This window comes from Budorcas taxicolor, chromosome 22 (assembly GCF_023091745.1).
Source record: "Budorcas taxicolor isolate Tak-1 chromosome 22, Takin1.1, whole genome shotgun sequence".
NCBI classification, from domain to species: domain Eukaryota; kingdom Metazoa; phylum Chordata; class Mammalia; order Artiodactyla; family Bovidae; genus Budorcas; species Budorcas taxicolor.
The window spans coordinates 49646424-49667981 of NC_068931.1; the positions used below are offsets into that span (position 1 = coordinate 49646424).

At 42.9% G+C, this 21558-nt stretch overlaps 2 protein-coding genes and 4 non-coding genes across 11 annotated transcripts; all 6 read right to left on the bottom strand.

Moving 5' to 3' along the window:
- Positions 1-7003: 7003 nt before the first annotated feature.
- On the bottom strand, positions 7004-11339 carry C22H18orf32 (chromosome 22 C18orf32 homolog). Of its 6 annotated transcripts, none has more exons than XM_052660264.1 (3): positions 11216-11339; positions 8461-8648; positions 7004-7679 (listed from the first exon to the last, which is right to left on the bottom strand). In XM_052660264.1, the coding sequence occupies exons 2-3, from the start codon at positions 8623-8625 to the stop codon at positions 7614-7616; spliced, it is 231 nt and encodes a 76-aa protein (XP_052516224.1). In that variant the 5' UTR covers positions 8626-8648; positions 11216-11339; the 3' UTR covers positions 7004-7613. The 6 variants fall into 6 exon arrangements, with proteins under 6 accessions (XP_052516224.1, XP_052516223.1, XP_052516228.1 ...); XM_052660263.1 differs by having other exon boundaries at positions 8461-8651; positions 11216-11331; XM_052660268.1 differs by having other exon boundaries at positions 8461-8651; positions 11202-11296.
- Positions 11340-13073: 1734 nt separating this feature from the next.
- On the bottom strand, positions 13074-16717 carry RPL17 (ribosomal protein L17). Its single transcript, XM_052660262.1, has 6 exons — positions 16665-16717; positions 16534-16574; positions 15930-16064; positions 15578-15676; positions 14332-14523; positions 13074-13171 (listed from the first exon to the last, which is right to left on the bottom strand). The coding sequence occupies exons 1-6, from the start codon at positions 16702-16704 to the stop codon at positions 13124-13126; spliced, it is 555 nt and encodes a 184-aa protein (XP_052516222.1). The 5' UTR covers positions 16705-16717; the 3' UTR covers positions 13074-13123.
- Positions 14221-14284, bottom strand: LOC128067603 (small nucleolar RNA SNORD58). Its single transcript, XR_008201413.1, has one exon. It is a non-coding gene; the product is annotated as a small nucleolar RNA SNORD58 (small nucleolar RNA).
- LOC128067606 (small nucleolar RNA SNORD58) lies at positions 15764-15829 on the bottom strand. Its single transcript, XR_008201416.1, has one exon. It is a non-coding gene; the product is annotated as a small nucleolar RNA SNORD58 (small nucleolar RNA).
- LOC128067605 (small nucleolar RNA SNORD58) lies at positions 16397-16462 on the bottom strand. The gene has a single exon (XR_008201415.1). It is a non-coding gene; the product is annotated as a small nucleolar RNA SNORD58 (small nucleolar RNA).
- Positions 16718-16787: 70 nt separating the features above from the next.
- LOC128067604 (small nucleolar RNA SNORD58) lies at positions 16788-16853 on the bottom strand. The gene has a single exon (XR_008201414.1). It is a non-coding gene; the product is annotated as a small nucleolar RNA SNORD58 (small nucleolar RNA).
- Between the last annotated feature and the right edge of the window lie 4705 nt (positions 16854-21558).

Below are 21558 nucleotides of genomic sequence, written 5' to 3' on the forward strand. Positions count from 1 at the left end.
CGAGTCAGTGATGCCATCCAGCCATCTCATCCTCTGTCGTCCCCTTCTCCTCCTGCCTTCAGTCTTTCCCAGCATCAGAGTCTTTTCCAATGAGTCAACTCTTCGCATGAGGTGGCCAAAGTACTAGAGTTTCAGCTTTAGCATCATTCCTTCCAAAGAAATCCCAGGGCTGATCTTTAGAATGGATTGGTTGGATCTCCTTACAGTCCAAGGGACTGTCAAGAGTCTTCTCCAACACCACAGTTCAAAAGCATCAATTCTTTGGCGTTCAGCCTTCTTCACAGTCCAACTCTCACATCCATACATGACCACAGGAAAAACCATAGCCTTGACTAGACGGACCTTAGTCGGCAAAATAATGTCTCTGCTTTTCAATATACTGTCTAGGTTGGTCATAACTTTCCTTCCAAGGAGTAAGCGTCTTTTAATTTCATGGCTGCAGTCACAATCTGCAGTGATTTTGGAGCCCCCAAAAATAAAGTCTGACACTGTTTCCACTGTTCCCCATCTATTTCCCATGAAGTGATGGGACCGGATGCCATGATCTTCGTTTTCTGAATGTTGAGCTTTAGGCCAACTTTTTCACTCTCCTCTTTCACTTTCAAGAGGCTTTTTAGTTCCTCTTCACTTTGTGCCATAAGGGTGGTGTCATCTGCATATCTGAGGTTATTGGTATTTCTCCTGGCAATCTTGATTCCAGCTTGTGTTTCTTCCAGTCCAGCATTTCTCATGATGTACTCTGCATAGAAGTTAGACAAGCAGGGTGACAATATACAGCCTTGACGTACTCCTTTTCCTATTTGGAAACAATCTGTTGTTCCATGTCCAGTTCTAACTGTTGCTTCCTGACCTGCATACAGATTTCTCAAGAGGCAGGTCAGGTGGTCTGGTATTCCCATCTCTCTCAGAATTTTCCACAGTTTATTGTGATCCACACAGTCAAAGGCTTTGGCATAGTCAATAAAGCAGAAACAGATGTTTGTCTGGAACTCTCTTGCTTTTTCCATGATCCAGCGGATGTTGTTGGAAAGTATCAATTCTTCAGTGCTAAGCTTTTTTTATAGTCCAATCTCACATCCATACATGACTACTGGAAAAACCATAGCTTTGACTATATGGACATTTGTAGGCAAAGTAATGTCTCTGTTTTTTAATAACTTGTCTAGGTTTTTAATGGTTTTTCTTCCAAGGAGCAAGCATCTTTTAATTCCATGGCTGCAGTCACCATCTGCTGTGATTTTGGAGCTCAACAAAATAAAAGTCTGTCACTGTTTCTATTTCTCCCATCTATTTGCCACGAAGTGATGGGACCAGATGCCATGATCTTAGATTTTTGAATGTTGAGTTTTAAGCCAGCTTTTTCACTCTCCTCTTTCACATTCATCAAGAGGCTCTTTGTTCCTCTTTGCTTTCTGCGACTAGGGTGGTATCATCTGCATATCTGAGGTTATTGATATTTCTCCTGGCAATCCTGATTTCATCTTGTGCTTCATCCAGCCCAGCATTTCACATGATGTACTCTGCATACAAGTTAAATAAGCAGGGGGACAGTATTCAGCTTTGACACACTCCTTTCCCAATTTTGACCCAGTCTGTTGTTCCACGTCCTGTTGCATAACTGTTGCTTCCTGACCTGCATACAGTTTTCTCAGGAGACAGATAAGGTGGTCTGGTGTTCCCATCTCTTGAAAAATTTTCCAGTTTGTTGTGATCCATCCAGCGGGTATTGGAAATTTAATCTCTGGTTCCTCTGCCTTTTCTAAATCCAGCTTGTACATCTGGAAGTTCTCAGTTCACGTACTGTTGAAGCCTAGCTTGAAGGATTGAGCATTACCTTGCTAGCACATGAAATGAGCACAATTGTGCAGTAGTTTGGGTTCTTTGGCATTGCCCTTCTTTGGGATTAGAATGAAAACTGACCTTTTCCAATCCTGTGGCTAACGATGAGTTTTTCAAATTTGCAGGCATATTGAGTGCAGCACTCTAACAGCATCATCTTTTAGGATTTGAAATAGCTCAGCTGAAATTCCATCACCTCCAATAGCTTCTCTCCTGGCCCCTGATGTAAACACATCTTCTCTCAAATAACAATCAAATACTCAACTAAATGCTGCTGCAAAAGAATTTTGCAGATGTAATTAATATCTAAAATTAGTTGACCTTAAATTAGGAAAATTACTTGGATCTGACATAATCACATGAGCCCTTTAAAAGCATTTTCGCTGGTGGTCCCAGTTTAGAAGTCAAAGATGTGCTCTGCCTTCCGTGAAGAAAGTGAACATACCTACTGTGAGCTGACTATAGGGGCCACATGCCCAGGAACTACAAGGAGCCTCTAGGAGCTAAGAGTAGTTCCAGGCTGACTAGAGAAAAGTGGGAACACCGCAGTACTACAGACATAAGAAAATGAATTCTGCTGGCAACCAGTGAACTTGGAAGCCCAGATGAGAACTGCAACATCCTGGTTTCAGCCTGGTGACACCCTAAGTGGACAATCCAGCCATGTTATACCCATATGGCTGACCTACAGAAAATGTGAGATAATAAACTCGGGTTGTTTTAAGCCACTAAGTTTGTGATACTCTGTTATGCAACAATAGAAAATGAAGACACCTAGGAAGTGTGAAACTTCACCCGCTGAATTACAAGTCAGGAGCAGGACCTCTAGAACCGTGGATGTGCTGTGCATAGATCTCGAGGCATCATTTACGAGTGTTTTCTGTGTGAGCGGAACCCTTTGCAAACGGGCAGTGCACCGAGCACAAGTGTACGTAGCAGTCCTGCAGGAAGCGTGCCCTGTTCCCACATCTGGGTTTTTTTAGGTCATTTCACCATTTTAGTAGAAATGAGAGGATGGGGTTAGGCATATCTGAAGGTCCATATCAGCTCAACATTTGGACCATTTAAGTATACTTTGCAACTACTTCACCATACACTGCCCTTCTCAGTCATACCTTCTCAATCCAACCTCTCCCTTCATCTACCACAAGTCTTTCTTCCCTAAGGAACTGTTGCCTTATTAATAAATAGGACTTTGAAGACAGAACTAGCTGGTGGTTTTGTTGGGAGGATTTCCTTTTGACTAAAAGTGAACCTGGGACATTTAGCTTTAGATAGCTCAAGAGGTTTAGGATCAGTGGGTAGTTCTTTTCAATCCCATCAATCTGTTGAACAGATCAACATGTCAGAGAGGGTCATTTTGAGTAAGTGCTGACTCACTTGTTTCCTTGGAATGAAGCTTAACAATGAAAAAGACATGACAAAACCCAAGTCTTTCAGGAAAACCTCAAAGGACTGTCTGAGAAAACGTGTCCGTCCAAGAGACTGGAAATGCAGTTAACTAGAATGAAATCAGTTATTGCACACTTGGTTAAGATAAAAAGTCATGCTAAAGGTGAGTAAAATCAAACCTTGAAAATAAGTCAATGTTAATTAGTCCACACTCTTCACTTCTGCCCCATTATTCCCACTAAGGTCTGTCTGACAAGGTATCAGCCACCGTGACTGCTCTGCAGGGGGTCAATATTTCAAGACAATTTAAGGGTATGGCTTTGGAATCCTAGACTCTACACTTAACATACATATAATACAGACTGACATGTTAGGGCTGATATGGGGTGGAGCAAGAGAATACTTGTGTGGTGTAGAACAGTGACTACCAAATCCAGTCCAAGGATAGATGATTTTTCAGCAACCATAAAAACATGGCCAAAATTGCAAATTTCTCATGAAAACACAAAGATCTCCTTTATAAATGTATTCATGGTAATGGGCTATTGTTATTTCCATGTTCATTTTCACTCTTTTGCTGTCAAAATGTCTTTTATGAAATAATGGTGATAATAAATCACATCCTTTTAATATAGTCCCACTTGGCAAAATAAAATGTTGGCAACTATGTTGCAGGAAGGAGGACCCCTTCCAGGACCCGAAACCCGGCTCTTGTCTAACGCTCGAAAAGGAATTGCCTGAGGAGACACATGTGCTGACAAAGCAAGAGATTTTATTGGGAAAGGGCACCCAGGTGGAGTAGGGTAAGGGAACCCAGGAGAACAGCTCTGTCCCATGGCTTGCAGTCTGAGGTATTATGGTGACGGGATTAGTTTCTGGGTTCTCTTTAGCCAATCACTCTAACTCCACAGTCCTTTCTGGTGGTGCATGCCTTGCTCAGCCAAGATGAACGCCAGAGAGGATTCTGGGAGATGGGCGGACATGTGGTGTCTCATTCCGACCTTTCCTGAACTCTTCCCGTTGGTGGAGCCTGATTAGTTCTGTGTTCCCTCCCAGGACCTCCTGTCATAAAACAGCTCACGCGAATGGTTCCTGTGGTGCCTGGCCAGGGTGGGCGGTTTGTCAGTGCGTTTCCCCTAACTATGGATCATCCACTTCAGCTTAAGAAATTTCTGGCAGCACCAGCTGTTTATTTCAGCACTCAGGCTCCAGCGCTTGGGCATAGCTGCTCTGTGGCAAGTGGGATCTTAGTTCCCTGACCAGGGATCAAACCTGCGGCCCCTGCATTGCAAGGCGGATTCTAACCCACTGGACCACCAGGGAAATCTGCTCAACTTCTTAAAAAATACATTTTTAGTAGTATGTAAAAATACAAGATTGGGAACCACTAGTCTCTCTCTCTGATGTGAGATTGCTAGAAGTAGAAATGGCCCTAGAAGATCAGCAATTCTAAGGAAGGTAGGTTTAAATGAACTGGGATGATCTAGGGGATCACTTTTCAAAATTATCTGTATTAACTTTATGAAATTCAGTACTGAATTAGAAAAATTGGTATGCTTCAGGAACAGTGAAGGAGTAAACCCAGAGAAGAAGCTGTGGGATCCAGGGAACAAGAGATGCAACACAGGAGTGGTGAAGAGAAGTCCCAAGGACCGGCCCTGTGGCCCGCACCCAGGCAGCACCTAGTCAACGGAGGACGCGTAGCAGGAGAAAAGGGAGAGTAATGCAGGAAAGCGATGCTCCGTGAAGGGAAACTGACCGCACTACACTCACAACCCAAATGGTGAGCCGTAGTCACCTGCTCATCCTACCAGTGTCCCAGCAAGGAGACGATGGCACCTGTGAGATAAGGCAGCGACCCAGAGCCAGTACTAACAGATGCCATCACCCCCAGGGCCAAAGCAGCAAGGAGAGGGAGAGGTCAGTGGAAACTGCAAGGAGTCATGCCGAGTTGGTCACCATGAGGTTCAGGGACTTCTGGCTGAGGAACACATCTGACCTGAAGACACCCTGAAGGGAAGGAGCCAAGGGAAAAAATACCCTGACCTCACACCTTCCTTTACCCTCTCCCATCTCCTGGATACCACTGGCCAAACCAACAAATCCCAGAGGTCGCAGGAAGCCCACTGATGTAGTCCATACAGCTTTCTTGAGCAGGAGGGTAGGGTGAGGGAAGCAAAGGTTTGGAGGGACAAATGGAAGACATCTAGAGCACACATAATGATATACATACTGATCAGTTGGTAAAATTTTCCATTTTGACTCAAAATTTACAAAAAAGTATTTGGAGGATGTGTGGGAGAAGAGGTAATATAGTGTAAAATAGCTATATCTCAGTCATGGCAGAAGTCAGTAATGTTTACAGCTGCTACTGCTGCTGCTAAGTCACTTCAGTCATGTCCTACTCTGTGCGACCCCAGAGACGGCAGCCCATCAGGCTCCCCTGTGCCTGGGATTCTCCAGGCAAGAACACTGGAGTGGGTTGCTATCCTTCTCCAATGCATGAAAGTGAAAAGTTAAAGTGAAGTCGCTCAGTAGTGTCTGACTCCTAGCGACCCTATGGACTGCAGCCTACCAGGCTCCTCCATCCATGGGATTTGCCAGGCAAGAGTACTGGAGTGGGGTGCCACTGCCTTCTCCCATGCTTACAGCTGATAGCTCCAACAACTGTATACATGTATCACTTAGAAATATGAAGACAAATCATGAGATAAAAGCAACAGCTAAATGAGTAAATCCTTTGCGGTCTATGAGAATAAGGATATTATAAACCTTGCAATATTATTTGGTTTTTAGTAAATGGTATGTTTAATAAAAACTTTTAACAAAGTTGCTAGACGGCTGTGTGTTATGTTAGTCGCTCAGTCGTGCCCGACTCTTTGCGACCCCATGGACTGCAATCCACCAGGTTCCTCTGTCCATGAGATTTTCCAGGCAAGGATACTGGAGTGGGTTGCCATTTCCTTCTCCAGGGGATCTTCCCAACCCAGGGATCGAACCCGGGTCTCCTGCACTGCAGGCAAATAGGAAAAGCTAATAGTGGTTACTATCTTTGGAGCCAGAATAAAGGAATGAGAGTAGAGAAAGAACATTCATTTTTCATTTAACCTGTCCTTGCCTTGTTCTACTATGAACATCTGCTACTTTCACAATATAGTTTTTAATACCTTAAAAAGCAATCCAAATTAATCAACTGGATTTAGCTGCTAACAGGAATTTATCTAATCCCTCAGGTGTGCTGGGGTAGAAAAGCTGAAACAGACTCATTTCTATCAAAGGAAGTTCAAGGTGGATCAATGACTTAACCAGACACAGTTTAACAGAGCCTCAATTAAGATCCAGGACTTCACTGGGGACCCAAAGTGGGGAGTTCCTTCTAACTTCTCGTTGCTTCAGAGAGAACATTAGGTATGTCTTGTCATCTTTGAATATTTGTGTATCCCAACAGTAGAGGGAAGAAGCCCAGGGATGAAAGACCATGCAGACAGGTCCAGACCAGCAAGTAACTTACCAGTCACATCACTGCTGCTAAAAACCACTAACTTTAGGGTGTATTACTATGGAACAAAATAACTGACACAACCTAAATTTTTTTTTTTTTTAAAAGAAGAAAGTATCACTGCCCCATAACTATCCTGATGCCATCACACTCTTCCAATCCTGCTTTCTGATATGGTTAAAAAATCTTGCTTTTAAATATTTAAAAGAAAAAAGAACAACAAGCTATTTAATATGTAATACATTTGTAGGAACAGAAGGAACAAAACAAGGATTAGAATTTTATATTACACATTAGACATTTATGTAAAACATGTTCCATTTTTCAGAGAGGTTTCCCCTATTTCCCTGTCTTTTCTATCTTCCTCAGAGCAATAAATAGTAATTACTATTCTCACAGATAAGCTACTCCTTTGAGTTGGACAGTAATTACATCTTTATTTCAAGTCATTATCATCTTTAAAAACTACCTTTCATTTGACTGCACAGTCTCACTGCAGTGTTTCACAGTAAAATTACACTCCTCAAATTTGAAGAGCCTGAATAAAAAAAGCTAGAGCCCCCCCAAATTTCTAGGTACTGACTTAGTAACAGTGTCCACTGGCACAAACCTTATATATTTACTCATATTTTTAAAACTGCAATAAAAGAAATGAAAGCTACTTTAATGAAAAAGGAACTCAGAAATGAGGTTGTTAAATATAACTAGCTACATTTTAAATACAAATACCAGGTATTCCCTGATTAGCGTCAGGTAAATGTCTAAACTATTAATATCTAACCCAAATTCTGGTCTTGGAAAAAGATCAGAGACAATTAAAAAGAAGGTGCTTCATAGTATCAGGTCCATTTTTAAAACAATGAGATCCTTTGGGACAATCAGTTTAGTCTTTCTTTTTATCACACATTTCTGTTGGTCCTCTTGTTGGTAATCCATTTATGTCTGCACCCTAAAATGAGAAAACATTTTAGATATCATTACCACAAAAAGACATTATAAGAGATGTTCTCTTTAAAAACACAAACTTCAGAATGAAAAACCTACTGGAAATGTGCAGGATGGCTAAATTTGTGCAGGTGATTGAATTTAACAATCACCAACACTAAGGAAAACAAGCTGTCTAAATATTCATTTAAAAAAATAACTGCATTACAAGAAGAAAACCTCTATGAATCTACTCATTACATCTCTTATAAGAAAATTCCAAACCCCTATTTTAAAAAAGAGAGAAATTTAGAATTTAGTATTTTTTTTCTTTTGAACTTTTAATTTTATATTGGAGTATAGCTGATTAACAATGTTGTGATAGTTTCAGATGAACAGTGAAGGGACTCAGCCATACATATACATGCATCCATTCTCCCTCCAAATCCCCTCGAATCCAGGCTGCCACATAACACTGAGCAGAGTTCCATGTGCTACACAGTAGGTCCTTGTTGGTAATCCATTTAAAAAATAGCAGTGTATATGTCCATCCCAAACTCTCTAACTCTTCTCTCTGGCAAACATAAGTTCGTTTTGTAAGTCTGTCTCTGTTTTGTAAGTAAGTTCATTTGTATCATTTACATTTTTAGATTCCACATATAAGGGATATCATACGTATTTCTCCTTCTCTGGAAATTTAAACATATTAGTGAAGCTTCTGGTTCAAAGAACTTGACTTTCCAAAAGTCACTATTTTACCCTGAGTGTACCGCCCCCACCCATTCAAGGCAGTTTAATGTTCTTACCTTATAGTCTACTTTGCCTTTGTTTTTATCATTGGTTTCTCGTATAGCTTTCCGAGGCCACATACGGCTAACAAAGGGGGAGATCAGAGGGTATATATACGGCTCCAGGAACTTTTTGTAGACCCAGAGCAGAACTGGAATGACGATGCAGGGAATGCACACCATTGTCCCAGATGTGAGTTCCTGAACTACTGACAAACAGCAGAAAAAACAAATTAGATCATCAGAGATTAATGACTGAAGGAATTCACCTAGATTAAAATATATAAAAAGACTATTTCTACACTGAAGGAAAACTTAAATCACACTACAGGTACTATCGTAAAGCAAGAGTCTATTCATAAAAGTGCTGCTGTCTACAAGGGGAAGGAGTAAGAGGTGGCAGACTTGAAAATAAGAGTGAGGATAAGCCTGCCGCCAAAACTCTCCAATCACTGTTTCACAACCGTAAATTTGGTGATGAAGGAAAGACAGGGCTTCCCAGGTGGCTCAATGATCAGGAATCCGCCTGTCAATGCAAGAGACATGGATTCAGTCCCTGGGTGGGGAAGATCCCGTGGAGAAGGAGATGGCAATTCACTCTAGTATCCTTGCCTGGGAAATCCCATGGACAGAGGAGCCTGGAGGGCTACAGTCTATGGGGTCATCATCCAACACTTCTTGGCACTGAGAATGAGGCAATTAAGCCCTTTATACACATCAGCTCATTTAATCTTCAAAACACCTAGTGAGGTTGGGTACTCTAGCATTTCCATTTACATATAAAGAAAAGGAGTCACCCAAACATTAAGGAATTCGGAGTAATTACTGGTGAATGAGTAAGCATTGTTAAACTAGGCAATTTAAAATGATTCACAATACAAGCGAGGAATGATACAGATAATCCAATCTGAAATAAAAACGTAAATGTACATCAGGGAATGACCACTAAGGATTCAAAACTGGATTCTTTAAAACAGTCCTCTAGTCTCAGGTGGCACGAGTGGTGGAAAGAACCCGCCTGCAAAGGCGGGAGACAGAAGAGACGGAAGAGATGCAGGTCGGATCTCTTGAGCAGGCAGATCCCCTGGAGGAGGGCATAGCAACCCACACTTCAGTATTTCTGCCTGGAGAGTCCCATGGACAGTGGAGCCTGGCAGGCTATGGTCCACAGGGTCACAAAGAGTCGGACACGACTGAGAGACTTCACTTTCATGCATTGGAGAAGGAAATGGCAACCCACTCCAGTGTTCTTGCCTGGAGAATCCCATGGATGGGAGAGCCTAGTGGGCTGCCATCTATGGGGTTGCACAGAGTCGGACGCAACTAAAGCGACTGAGCAGCAGCAGCAGCTCATGTGTGTGCTAACTTGACTTCCGTTGTGTCCTCACACGTGCTAGCTAAATTAAAATAATTTAGGAACTTGCCAAAAACATTTTGTTCCAAAAATTTAAAGAACATATCCTCTGGTCAAAATAAACCAAAGAAGCATGAGTCTTTTTCAGCATCTTACAAGGAATCATTATTTTGGGCTACTAGACTTTTAGAATCTCATCTGAAGCGCTTCAGATTGGTTTAGGTCTTACAAGTACCTAAGCATAATAATCAAGCAGGAACCAGGGCAGCTGCCTGGATTTGAGATCTGCTTTCACTATTTTCTAGACAGTGTTCCTGAGCACGTTATTTGACCAGACAGTGCCTTAATTCTTCCATGTGTAAAAAGAAGATATATATTAGTACCTATATGAAAGGGATGTAGTGTGGACTAGATAATAGGAATACAAAGCTCAGAACAGCGTCCGAATATGATAAGTACTATTTAAGTGTTGTTACTATAAGGAAAAAAAAAAGACAAAAAAAAAAAACCCAAAACAGATTCAAAAGTTGTAACCTGTCCAAAGCCCACACTTTAGGTAACTAGAGCTGGCTAAAACCAGAACTCCTAATTCTGGTTTCCTAGCTAAACGCTCTTCCATTTTTCCTTCCCAAAACACACAATCTCCATGTTATTCCCCTTTCTAACAAACTTTAAAAAGCAATGAAACCCTTCAAAACAACTAGCAATGCTACCGAGAACTAGGATAATACGATGACTTGCAACCGTTCCATCATAAAGATTCACGTTTCTAACCTACTTGAAATTGTTTTAAATAAATTCTCAAGAAAAATTACTACTAGTTACTTCTGTAATAATTATGGCTTAGAAAGGCCTAGAAACTGGCTTAGAAAGGTCTAGAGGTGGCTATGATAAATTGATAAAAAATAATTTTATTTACTGTCTCAGCCAATTCTCGAATATTACAACACAGTGAGATAAATGGATCGAAACTGCTGGAGGACAGGAATTTCTTTCATTCGACTTAATCCAATACAATGGAACAGGAAAAAGCTGAAGCTCTATGAGAACAGGGAGCAGCTGTGGAGGGAAAACGTCAGCTCCTGGAAGGAATCAGTCCTCCAGAAATCAGTCTGGAGACAAGAGAGCGGGTCAGGCCGAGTCAAAGGTAAGGACTGAGACAGGAGAAAGGAAGAGAGAACGGGGGTGACGATAATAAAAAGTGATACCGACAGTTCAGGCCAGAGAGCGGATCCGGAGGTAAGAAGAGGCAGGAGCGGGTGGATGCGGGCGCAGGGCAGGCAAAGGGCGAGGTGGACGGGAGGCGGGGGCGCGGGGCTGGGGGCTGGTGTACCGTGAGGGCAGGAGAGCCGCGCTGCGCACCGAGGCCGCCGCCCACGCCGCCCCGATCCCCCCAGACCACTACCGGGTCCGGCTCACCCGCGACGACCAAGTCCCAGGGACACTATCCACGCTTCCGGAAAGAGGGTCGCGGGGAGTCACCACAGCCGAGCCAATGGCACCGCAGGAGGGGCCGACAAAGGCGCGTCTGCGTCAGCCTGACGACGCGCCGGACGTAACGGGGACGCCCGCAGGGGGCGTGGACGACTTCCGGCGCGGCCGCAGCCGTCACTCGAGCCTGCGGGCGAAGCGGAAGCGCTCGCTTTCCTAGGTGCCCCGGCGCTGAGCGAGACCCAGGACGCTGCGCCCGGAGGATGGCGCGTTTGCGAGCGGCTCACCACCTGTGTGAAAGCTTGCTTCTCAGCGACGGCTAGGCTGTTTTCGAATGCAGCTGTGGCTGAGCTCCTCACCCTGTTCAGTCGCTAAGTCTCCGACTTTTTGCGACCCAGTGGACTGTAGCCGGCCAGGATTCTGTCCGTGGGACTTCCCGGCCAAAAATTCCAGAGTGGGTTGACACTTCCTTCCCCATTTTAAGACCCACTACAAGGGTCTTAAATTCCAGAGCAGGGGAAATTAACATTCAAGTCGATTTTGAGAGGGATTTCTCTTTACAGAAAATGGCTGTACCACTTCACTCCCATTGGGACAGCTAGTCTTTGATTGATCCTGGCTACCCTGATGGCTCAGCTGGTAAAGAATGTGCCTGCAGTGCGGGAGACCTGGGTTTGATCCCTCGATCGTGAAAATCACCTGGAGAAGGGAATGGCTACCCACTGCAGTATTCTGGCCTGGAGAACCCTATGGACTGTAGCCTGTGGGGTCGCAGAGTCGGACACGACCGAGCAACTTTCACTGATCCTACATTGCGGTAGCTCAGTGAAGAGCCTGCGTGCAATGCAGACCAGGGTTCAACCCCTGGGTTGGAAAGTTCCTCTGGAGAAGAGAATGGCAATCCACTCCAGTATTCTTGCCTGGATCATTCCATGGACAAAGCAGCCTGGCAGGCTACAGTCCGTGGGGTCCCAGAGTTGGACACGACTGAGCAACTAACACACACATAGCAGTAGCAGTAAATGCTACTGCTTTAGGAGTCCTGCAGGTCCTCCAATGTTCACTAAATCCAATCCCTGAGTCATGAAGATTCCCCTGGAGGAAACCCATTCCAGTATTCTTGCTGGGATAATCCAATGGACAGATGAGCCTGACAGGCTAGTCCCGGAGGTTGTAAAGAGGACACAAATGAAACTAACACCTCATGCCACAACAAAAACCCTGAAAAAAAAAAACATGCTAAGTCAAAGCATTGTAATTTAGATGAAAAGTCCAGAACAGGCAAATCAACATAAACTCAGGGCTGGATTGGGTTAGGAGGTGACAAGTCAACCACTGCTAAGGTTCCTCTTTGTGATATAGAAAAGCCTCTACAATCCCAGTTTATGGATGCATAACTCAATACAGTAAATGCTACTTTAGTAGCAGACTTGCTGCTGCTACTAACTCACTTCAGTAGTGTCCGACCCTATACAACCCCATAGCTGGCAGCCCACCAGGCCCCCCATTCCTGGGATTCTCCAGGCAAGAACACTGGAGTGGGTTGCCACTTCCTTCTCCAATGCATGAAAGCGAAGTCACTCTCCGCGACCCCATGGACTGCAGCCTTCCAGGCTCCTCCGCCCATGGGATTTTCCAGGCAAGACTACTGGAGTGGGGTGCCATTGCCTTCTCCGAGTAGCAGACTTAGGGTGCTTTAAGTTCAATAAAGTAGGTGGAAAAGAGAGTCAGAAATTTTCCCATGTTCTCAATTCCATTTTATACAAGTACCAAAAGATGCAAAACAACCTGTTAATGAAAACTCATTTGATCCATTTTGTGCTAACGCTTGAAATACATTTACTAATTTAGACAACCAACAATTTTACTTTTATTTGCATTTATTTTTTGCGGCATTTATTCCCGGGCCATAAGTTTTTGTTTCTTCAGTTTCTTCTGGGATATCTGGAGAAAGAAAAAATAAAAGCACTATTAGAAGAATGATTCCAGGAGAACCACACATCTAAAAGAGGAAGTTATATCTTAATGAAGGTAATCGAAATTTCATCATAAAGGGAATGAGTCCTTTGGCATAAAGAAGTGGCACAGAGAGAAAGGCAGCCAGGAGGCAATTAGAGCAGTAAGAGAAGGAAGACTACAGGCTGGGAGCCCAGCTGGAAATAACCAAGTGGCAAAAAAGGATGGAGGATAATATCGACAGAAGACAGATCCATTAGGATTTGAGTCACTCCCAGGTTCCAGGCTGAAGAACTAAATGTAATCATTTACTGAAAATAAGTTTCTTGGAGAAAGGGACTGCAGGGAGGAGGTGCCCCGTTCCAGATAAATTACATCTGAAGTGGTCATGGCCATCTAGGTGTGGACATCAGCATATAATCACACAGTTTTAACACACTGAATGATACGAAATGCCCGCTCGATGTTAATAAACTAATGAGGATAAGAAAGCTGTGGTACATATACACAATGGAATATTACTCAGCTAATAAAAAATGCATTTGAATCAGTTCTAATGAGGTGGATGAAACTGGAGACTATTATACAGAGTGAAGTCAGAAAGAAAAACACCAATACAGCATATTAATGCATATATATGGAATTTAGAAAGATGGTAACGATGACCCTATAATCGAGACAAGACACACAGATGTAAAGAACAGACTTTTGGACTCTAGAAGGCGAGGGTGGAATGATTTCAGAGAATAGCATTGAAACACGTGAAACAGATCGCCAGTGCACGTTCAATGCATGAGACAGGGTGCTCGGGGCTGGTGCTCTGGGATGACCCTGAGGGATGGGATGGGGAGGGCGGGGAGAGGGTTCAGGATGGGGAACACATGTACACCCATGGTTGATTCATGTGAATGTATGGCAAAAACGACCACAACAGTGTAATTAACCTCCAATTAAAATAAAAAATAATCTTCCAAGATTTAAAAAAAAAAAACTGAGACTTATGAAAGCCAAAATAAAATGATTATAAGAGGTTGGTGGTTGCTCAGAATAGCTTCCTTTCATGGTTATTCCAAAGGTGTCCTAAGTTAGTCATCACAGCAACCACAATCTAATACGCCAAGTGAAACAGCAGAGACTAAGTAATTTACCTTTTTCTTCTGTGCAACCTCCTCTTCTGGTTTAGGAACAATCTGTTCTTTTTCAGTAAGGATCATCTCAATGTGGCAGGGAGAGCTCATGTAGGGGTTGATCCGACCGTGAGCTCTGTAAGTCCTGCGTCGCATCTTGGGGGCTTTGTTCACTTGGATGTGCTCAATGACCAGAGAATCTACATCTAAGCCCTGGGAAAAGGGAGCAAAATCATGTAACATTTAAAAAAATTTTTATATCAGGTAATACCTTTAACACCATAAACTGTATCATTCAAGTCCTTATGACTTTAAATAGCATATATATATTTTTTTAATTTCATTCTAAGTTCCCTCCCTTAAATCTAAGTAATTACCAAAACTCAGTGCTGGTAACTGCACCTATTTCATAAATGGTATTCATTAGGGAGTGGAGTTACAGGAATCTCAAAGAATCTATGTCTAAGCTTGATGACGGCAAGGATTAGCAGCTACAAGGGCTACAGCTAAACAGACCTGTATTAATTCCAGTTCTAACCCAGTTTTTCAAATGCAAAAAGGTAAAGGGTAACTGCTCAAATGGATAAATCTGTTTAGTTGGTACAGGATTTGTTCAGTTACACACTGCTGATTTGACCTCTGAAATTTAACATCTCTCCATTATGAATGTAGGCAACAAACCACATATCAATCATATGGTTCCTTTGTAACTGTATTTATTTGTATTTAAGTATATGCTGTGAAGGGGTTCACAAACCTCAGTATAAAAAAGGCTTCCCTGGTGGCTCAGATGGTAAAGAATCTGCCTGCAATGCAAGAAACCTGGTTCAATCCCACTCCAGTATTCTTGCATGGAGAATTCCATGGACAGATGATCCTAGCCAGCTACAGTCCATGGGGTCAGAGTTGGACGCTACTGAGCACTAACACTTACAGCACAAGATTACAAACCCTTGGTAAAATACTCAAGGGGAGAAAAAGCGTTTCTCTTGCATGTACTGGGATTATGTCTCTGTGTGTGGGTAATTCTAGAGTTTTAGGCTTGAAATTACTGCAGACCATGCTCCTGAAATGCTTTATTAAAAAAAACTTTTTTCCTGTTGGAAACTGAAAGTAGAGATTTAAAATAGCCCTTTTAATGGGAAATTTTGCTACTTTCATCAAGTCAAAGTAAAAATCAGTCAACCAAGAAAATAGATCCAGACAACAACTGTTACTGAGTCAACAACCCAAGCTGCGTGTGTAAAGATGCTTATAGTGTGGGTACCTTAAGTTCAGCATTACTCTCTGCATTTTTGAGCATGTGTAGTAAAAATTCAGCACTCTTTTTGGGCCATCGACCCTGAGTCCAGCCCCACTGTTTGGCCTAAAAAACAAAACCAGAGAGTTTATTAGTAATTTCCCTCTATTTAAATAAATATTACATGATGAATCTACTTCGACCAACATCAAGGTTGTTCAAAACATGCTTTTTTTCATGGTTAATCCAAAGGTGTCCCAAAGACTGTCATCACAGCAACCATAAGGAGCCTCAGTAAACGAAGACATTGGCCATTTTTACTTTATCTACTCCCTTCCCTAACAAACTGTCTTTTTAAACGACAACTAGGAACTCTTACCTGCGCACACCTGCCAACTCCACCGTTGTAGCGGCGGAACGGCACACACTGCTTCTTTAACGTGACGTCCTTCAGGTACTTGGTGGCTTTTCGGATATGCATACCCTTTATGGCCTGGGCGGTTTCACGAGTGTTCTAAACATAAATAATGTAAGCTGTGAATTAGCTACCCTTTAAAAAAATCTGATTTAAACAAATTCCAGGATTTCCAAAGTGTCAACCTTTACCAAGAGCCAAATCCTTTCCCTTCTTGAAACATTTTACACAATCTGTTATGAGCCAGGGAGGCTTGCTTTGAAGGTGGAGAAATGTGAATCCTAAACCTGTTTATTCACTGTTAATATATTCTCCATTATCTTGTAAACTACGTTCCCCATATCTTGATCTGTGCACTGGTTTCTCAAGCAGTTCTCTGGTAATTTTACCCAATTCCACAAATCCTAAGTCAAAGTGTTCATTAAAAGGTGGCTGCTCAGAAATGGATTTATTTTCATGGTGAATCCAAAGGTGTCCTAAGAAACACATCATCGCAGCTACCTTTTCAGAATGGTTAAAAAAATACTCAAGGAACAACTCTTTCAGAGCATAACTATAATTCACATACCTTAAAGTGTACACGAAGATTTGAACCTCTTGATTTGCATGCTAAAAAATACCGGAAAAAATTTTTTTGGGTTAATCTTGGTATCTGGGTGCCTCATACTCCAAAATAAGAAATGCTGCTTGCTCACTTACATTTTGTGGGGTTTTCTGGGTCAAGTGAATAGCGCACCATTTTTAGGAGTCACCTGGGAGCAAGAATAACTGTCAATATGTATTTACAACTCAGTTAAATATGTACTATAAACTCTGTCCACAGCTGCTCAGAGAGTAGTTGTTTTCATGATTAATCCAAAGGTGTCCTAAGAAATGCCATCATTGCAGCCATCCTCCTCTCAATCCAGTTTCATCTCAGCTACCACCACTAGATGCCTACAGCAGCGTTGACACTAAGGCTAGTGACAAAGACGCCCTTCCCCTAACCCTCTGAAAGAAAACACAGCCCGTTTCCATCCAAATCTGGATCCAAGTATCCGTGCGGAGGAGCCCAGCGCCCTGCTCAGCATCAGATCCTTCAGGTCAAAGTTAACGCGACCTAACGACACCCCTCTACAAGCTCCCTCTACAGTAACCTCCTTTACTCACACAGATTCGCAAGGAAGCCAAGCTTCCCACACACTTTCAGGGTATCATCCGCGTTAAGCGCAGCTCAACTCACGTTCAGCCACTGAGTAAACCTCGACCCGACTTGACCTTATTCCCCCTCAAAACTTTCTCTCCATTCGGCCCCAAATGCGCTGCGTTCGCGGCCACCACTCACCGCGAGACACTGGCCCTCAGGAGTCGGCACCGACCACAGCCGGCGTCTAACCTCGTCACCCCCATTCTCGCCCACTGCGGCCTGTAGAGGCCCGACAGCAGAGGGGTGCCGAGCCGGGGGCTCCGACGCGTCCCCCAGCACAGGACTGCTCCACCAGGGAGGAATCAGTAGGCGCGAGAATCCTTCTTCTGAGGGTCTCGAAATTGGCGCCGAGAATGCCAGGATGGCAGGGATTACCGGAGGATTCATCACTAGGGAAAGACGCCGAAGACACACTCACCTCAGGCCGCTTACCGGAAAAGGAAGAGCGGTGGCTCATGGGAGAATTCATGAGACCTCGACATCTCGCGAGAGTCCCAGCCAAAAGAAACGAGATTTGTAGAGGTGGGGGAAGGCGGAGGAGAAAGGGAACGTGGAAAATGTTTGCGAAGATCTGAAAACGAATCAGAGGCTTAGGGACCGTGTCAAAATTCTTCTTTTTTGTATACAGAAATAAAGTTATGTATTTTAAATATCTGTCAATTAAAAACAGGTTTGTACAGAAATAGAGTCACAGACTTAGAGAACGAACTTATAGTTACCAAGGGGGAAGTGTAGGTGGGGAGGGATAGTTAGGGAGTTTGGGACTGACATGTACACACTGCTCTGTTTAAAATGTGTAACCAGCAAGGACCTACTGTATAGCACAAGGAACTTTTCTCAGTATAATGTAACAACCTAAATGGGAAAGACTTTTGAAAAAAAAATACATATGTAGAAGTATAACTGAATCATTTCGCTGTACATCTGAAATTAACATAACATACTTAATCAAGGATAAGTGAAGTTGCTCAGTCGGGTCAGACTCATTGCGACCCCATAGACTGTAGCCTACCAGGCTCCTCCGTCCATGGGATTTTCCAGGCAATTATACTAGAATGGGTTGCCATTTCCTTCTCCAGGAGATCTTCCTAACTCAGGGACTGAACCCTGGTCTCCCTCATTGTAGGCAGACTCTTTACCGTCTGAGCCACCAGGGAAGTGAAATGAGGTAATCAAGGATATTCCAATATAAAAACAAAGTGAAACAAGTTTGTAGTTCTAGGACAATACTATATATTATTTAGGTATAGATGAGACATTTATTCATCAAGATTCATTAGGTTAGGTTATGTGATTATATGAAAATTATTTGTAAAGGGACAATTCGCTGTTGTTGTTGTTTAGTCACTAAATCATATTTGACTCTTTGCAACACCATGGAATGTAGCCCACCAGACTCCTCTGTTCATGGGATTTCCCAGGCTAGAATACTGGAGTGGGTTGCCATCCCCTTCTCCAGCAGATCTTTGTGACCCAGTGATTAAACCCTCATCACCTGCGCTGGCAGAAAGTTCTTTACCACTGACCACCAGGGAAGCCCAAAAGGAAAAATTAGGGAGATCCAAAGGATGGGATGCAATTATGTTAATCATAAATTCTCAGTTTGAGAATATCACACAATCAATTGTAAAGCAGCCCATATAAAGTATGTACTAACTGAAGCGTCTGGTTCAAGATTGCCATCTGGTTTCCCCACTGCAACTTGTAGATCTTCATATGGCAGAAGATTTATTTTCCTTGAAAATAAAAATGCCAAGGTGCATTTTCTCACCCAGGTCATCTTACTGGTTATTCACTTAGGGTCACTGGTGGTGTTAGCACTTCGCTTTGGGTCTTCCTTTTATAGCCTCAGTGACTTTTCTGTAAAATTTAAGTGAACTCTTTAAATTGTATTTGAGATACATATTTTCCTCCAATCTGTTTAGTTAAACAGTGAGGTTAGAACTTCTATCTGAAATTTAACATGTTTCTCCACTATGAATGTAGGCAACAAACCACACAGCAATCATATTGGTTCCTTTGTAACAGTATTTTATTATTTGTATTTAAAAAATACAGGAGTTCCCTGGTGGCTCAGAAGGTGAAGAATCTGCCTGCAATGTGGGAGACCTGGGTTCAATCCCTGGATTGGGAAGATCCCTTGGAAGAAGACATGGCAACCCACTCCAGTGTTCTTGCCTGGAGAATCCCCATGGACAGAGGAGTCTGGAAGGCTACAGTCCATGGGGTTGCAAAGAGTCGGACATGCACACAAAAATATCCTGTGAAGGGGTTCACAAACCATAGTATAAAAAAGGTCCATGGCACAAGTTTACAAACCCTTGGGAAAATACTCAAGGGAAAACAGGCTTTCTTTTGCATGTACTGGGAAAAGTATATTTTAATTTTACTATATTTATTTCTAAGAAATCTTAATTATTAAAGCAATTGCGTACTGCAAATAGGGGTCATCCTTAGCAATCAGTTGACTTGTTCACTCAGCCATTCAATGAATATTGATCGAACCTTTATATGCCTGCCATTGTGCTGGATGTTATGCTCTAACAAATACTAGGAGAGCCTCGGCTGCCAAGGAACCCACAGTCTTGGAATGAGGGTAGGGACAGAGAGATAGGTAACTAGGAGGTGAACAGCCAGTTAGAATACAGTGTGAAATTGCTAAAGTAGGGTGAACATGTAGAGTAGGAAAGCCTCTCCCGAGCGGACGACATGGCAACTGTACCATGAATGACCAGAAGGAACTAGCTGGTCATGGCAATACAGTAAGAGAGAAACAATTATTATTGCCAGCAAGAAAATTCTGCTATGGGAACTGCAAGGGCTTGGATTCCTTTTGGTTGTGGGTGGGGAGAGGTAAGGGCGAGTGGTCTGGAGTGAGCCTATTTATCTGTCAAGGAGTTTTGAATTTAACTTAAAGTCAACGGGCTTCTCTTGTGGCTCATCTGGTAAAGAATCCACCTGCAGTGTAGGAGACCTGGGTTTGCTCTTTGAGTTGGGAAGATCCCCTGGAGAAGGGAAAGGCTACCCACTCCAGTATTCTGGCCTGGAGAATTCCATGGACTGTCTAGTCCATGGGATGGCAGAGTCAGACATGACTGAGCAACTTTCATCTTCAAGGTCAATGAGGGACTTCTGAAAGTGTTTAAACCTTTGGGGATGGGCATGGGAGAGGTGACCTGATCAGATTAACTTTTGAAAAGATCACTCTATAGAAAGAAATTTGGGATGCCTCAGGGGCAAGGTCAGAGGCTGGTAAAAGATGGGAGTGGCTTGAACTGATGAGGTTCAGTTTAATTTTTTTGGCAAAGAGAATGGAGAGTGGTAGATGAATTCAAGAAATTTTGGTAAAAGTCACATGATTTTGTAGTTGTAAGCTGTAAGAGTTGGTACCTTCATTAGCCTGCCTAACTGTGCTGCCAGCCCATAGCTGAACCTGTAACACAGTCTTCCACTTCTCTCAATACAGGCATACCTCTGAGATATTGTGGGTTCAGTTTCACAGCACTGTGATAAAGCAAGTCACATGGATTTTTTGGTTTCCCAGTGCATTTAAAAGTTGCATCTTTCCTGGTGGTACAATGGACAAAAATCTGCCTGCCAATGCAGGGGACACAGGTTCAATCCCTGGTCTGGGAAGATTCGAGAGGGCACAGAGCAGCTGAACCCAGGTGCCACAGCTACTGAAGCCTGTACACTCTATGGCCTGCAAGCCACAATTAATGAGCCCCTGTATTCCAATTACTGAAGCACACAAGCCTAGAGTTGGTGCTCCACAACAAGAGAAGCCACTGCAATAAGCCTGTGTACTGCAACTAGAGAAAGGCTGTGTGCAGCAATGAAGACCTAGCATCGCCAAAAATAAATAAAGCAGTGTGTACATGTAAAAAAAAAGAAGAAATAAAAAAATTTACGTCATTGAGAATTCCCTGGCAGCCCAGTGGTTAGGACTCCTATCTTCTACTGCTGGGGGCCCGGGTTCCATCCGTGGTGAGAGAACTATTATCTCACAAGCTGAGTGGCTTAGCCAAAAAAGAAAAACGAAAAGTTACTTCTACATGAAATCGTAGTCTATTAAATGCAATAAATAACATTGCAAAGATTCCGTAGATAGAGGTCAGCAAAGAGTAGGACAAGGCTTAGCAACTAACACTTTCACTTTAAAGAAAGCAATGAAAAACCTAGACAGTGTACGAAAAAGCAGAGACATCACTTTGTCAACAAAGGTCCATTTTGGTTTTTCCAGTAGCCATGTACCAATGTGAGAGTGAACTATGAAGAAGGCTGAATGGTGAAGAATTGATGCTTTTGAACTGTGGTGCTGAAGAAGACTCTTGAGAGTCCCTTGGACTGCAAGGAAATCAAACCAGTCAATTCTAAAGGAAATCAATCCTGAATATTCATTGGAAA

Excerpts from the sequence above, each read along its gene's own strand:
- RPL17 (XM_052660262.1), bottom strand. The coding sequence starts at position 16,704 with ATGGTGCGCTATTCACTTGACCCAGAAAACCCCACAAAAT. Across the intron at positions 16,575-16,664 it reads CCCAGAAAACCCCACAAAAT|CATGCAAATCAAGAGGTTCA; the intron begins GTAAGTGAGCAA and ends GGTATTTTTTAG. Across the intron at positions 16,065-16,533 it reads ATCTTCGTGTACACTTTAAG|AACACTCGTGAAACCGCCCA; the intron begins GTATGTGAATTA and ends ATTTATGTTTAG.
- C22H18orf32 (XM_052660264.1), bottom strand. The coding sequence starts at position 8,625 with ATGGTGTGCATTCCCTGCATCGTCATTCCAGTTCTGCTCTGGGTCTAC. Across the intron at positions 7,680-8,460 it reads AAGGCAAAGTAGACTATAAG|GGTGCAGACATAAATGGATT; the intron begins GTAAGAACATTA and ends TTCTCATTTTAG.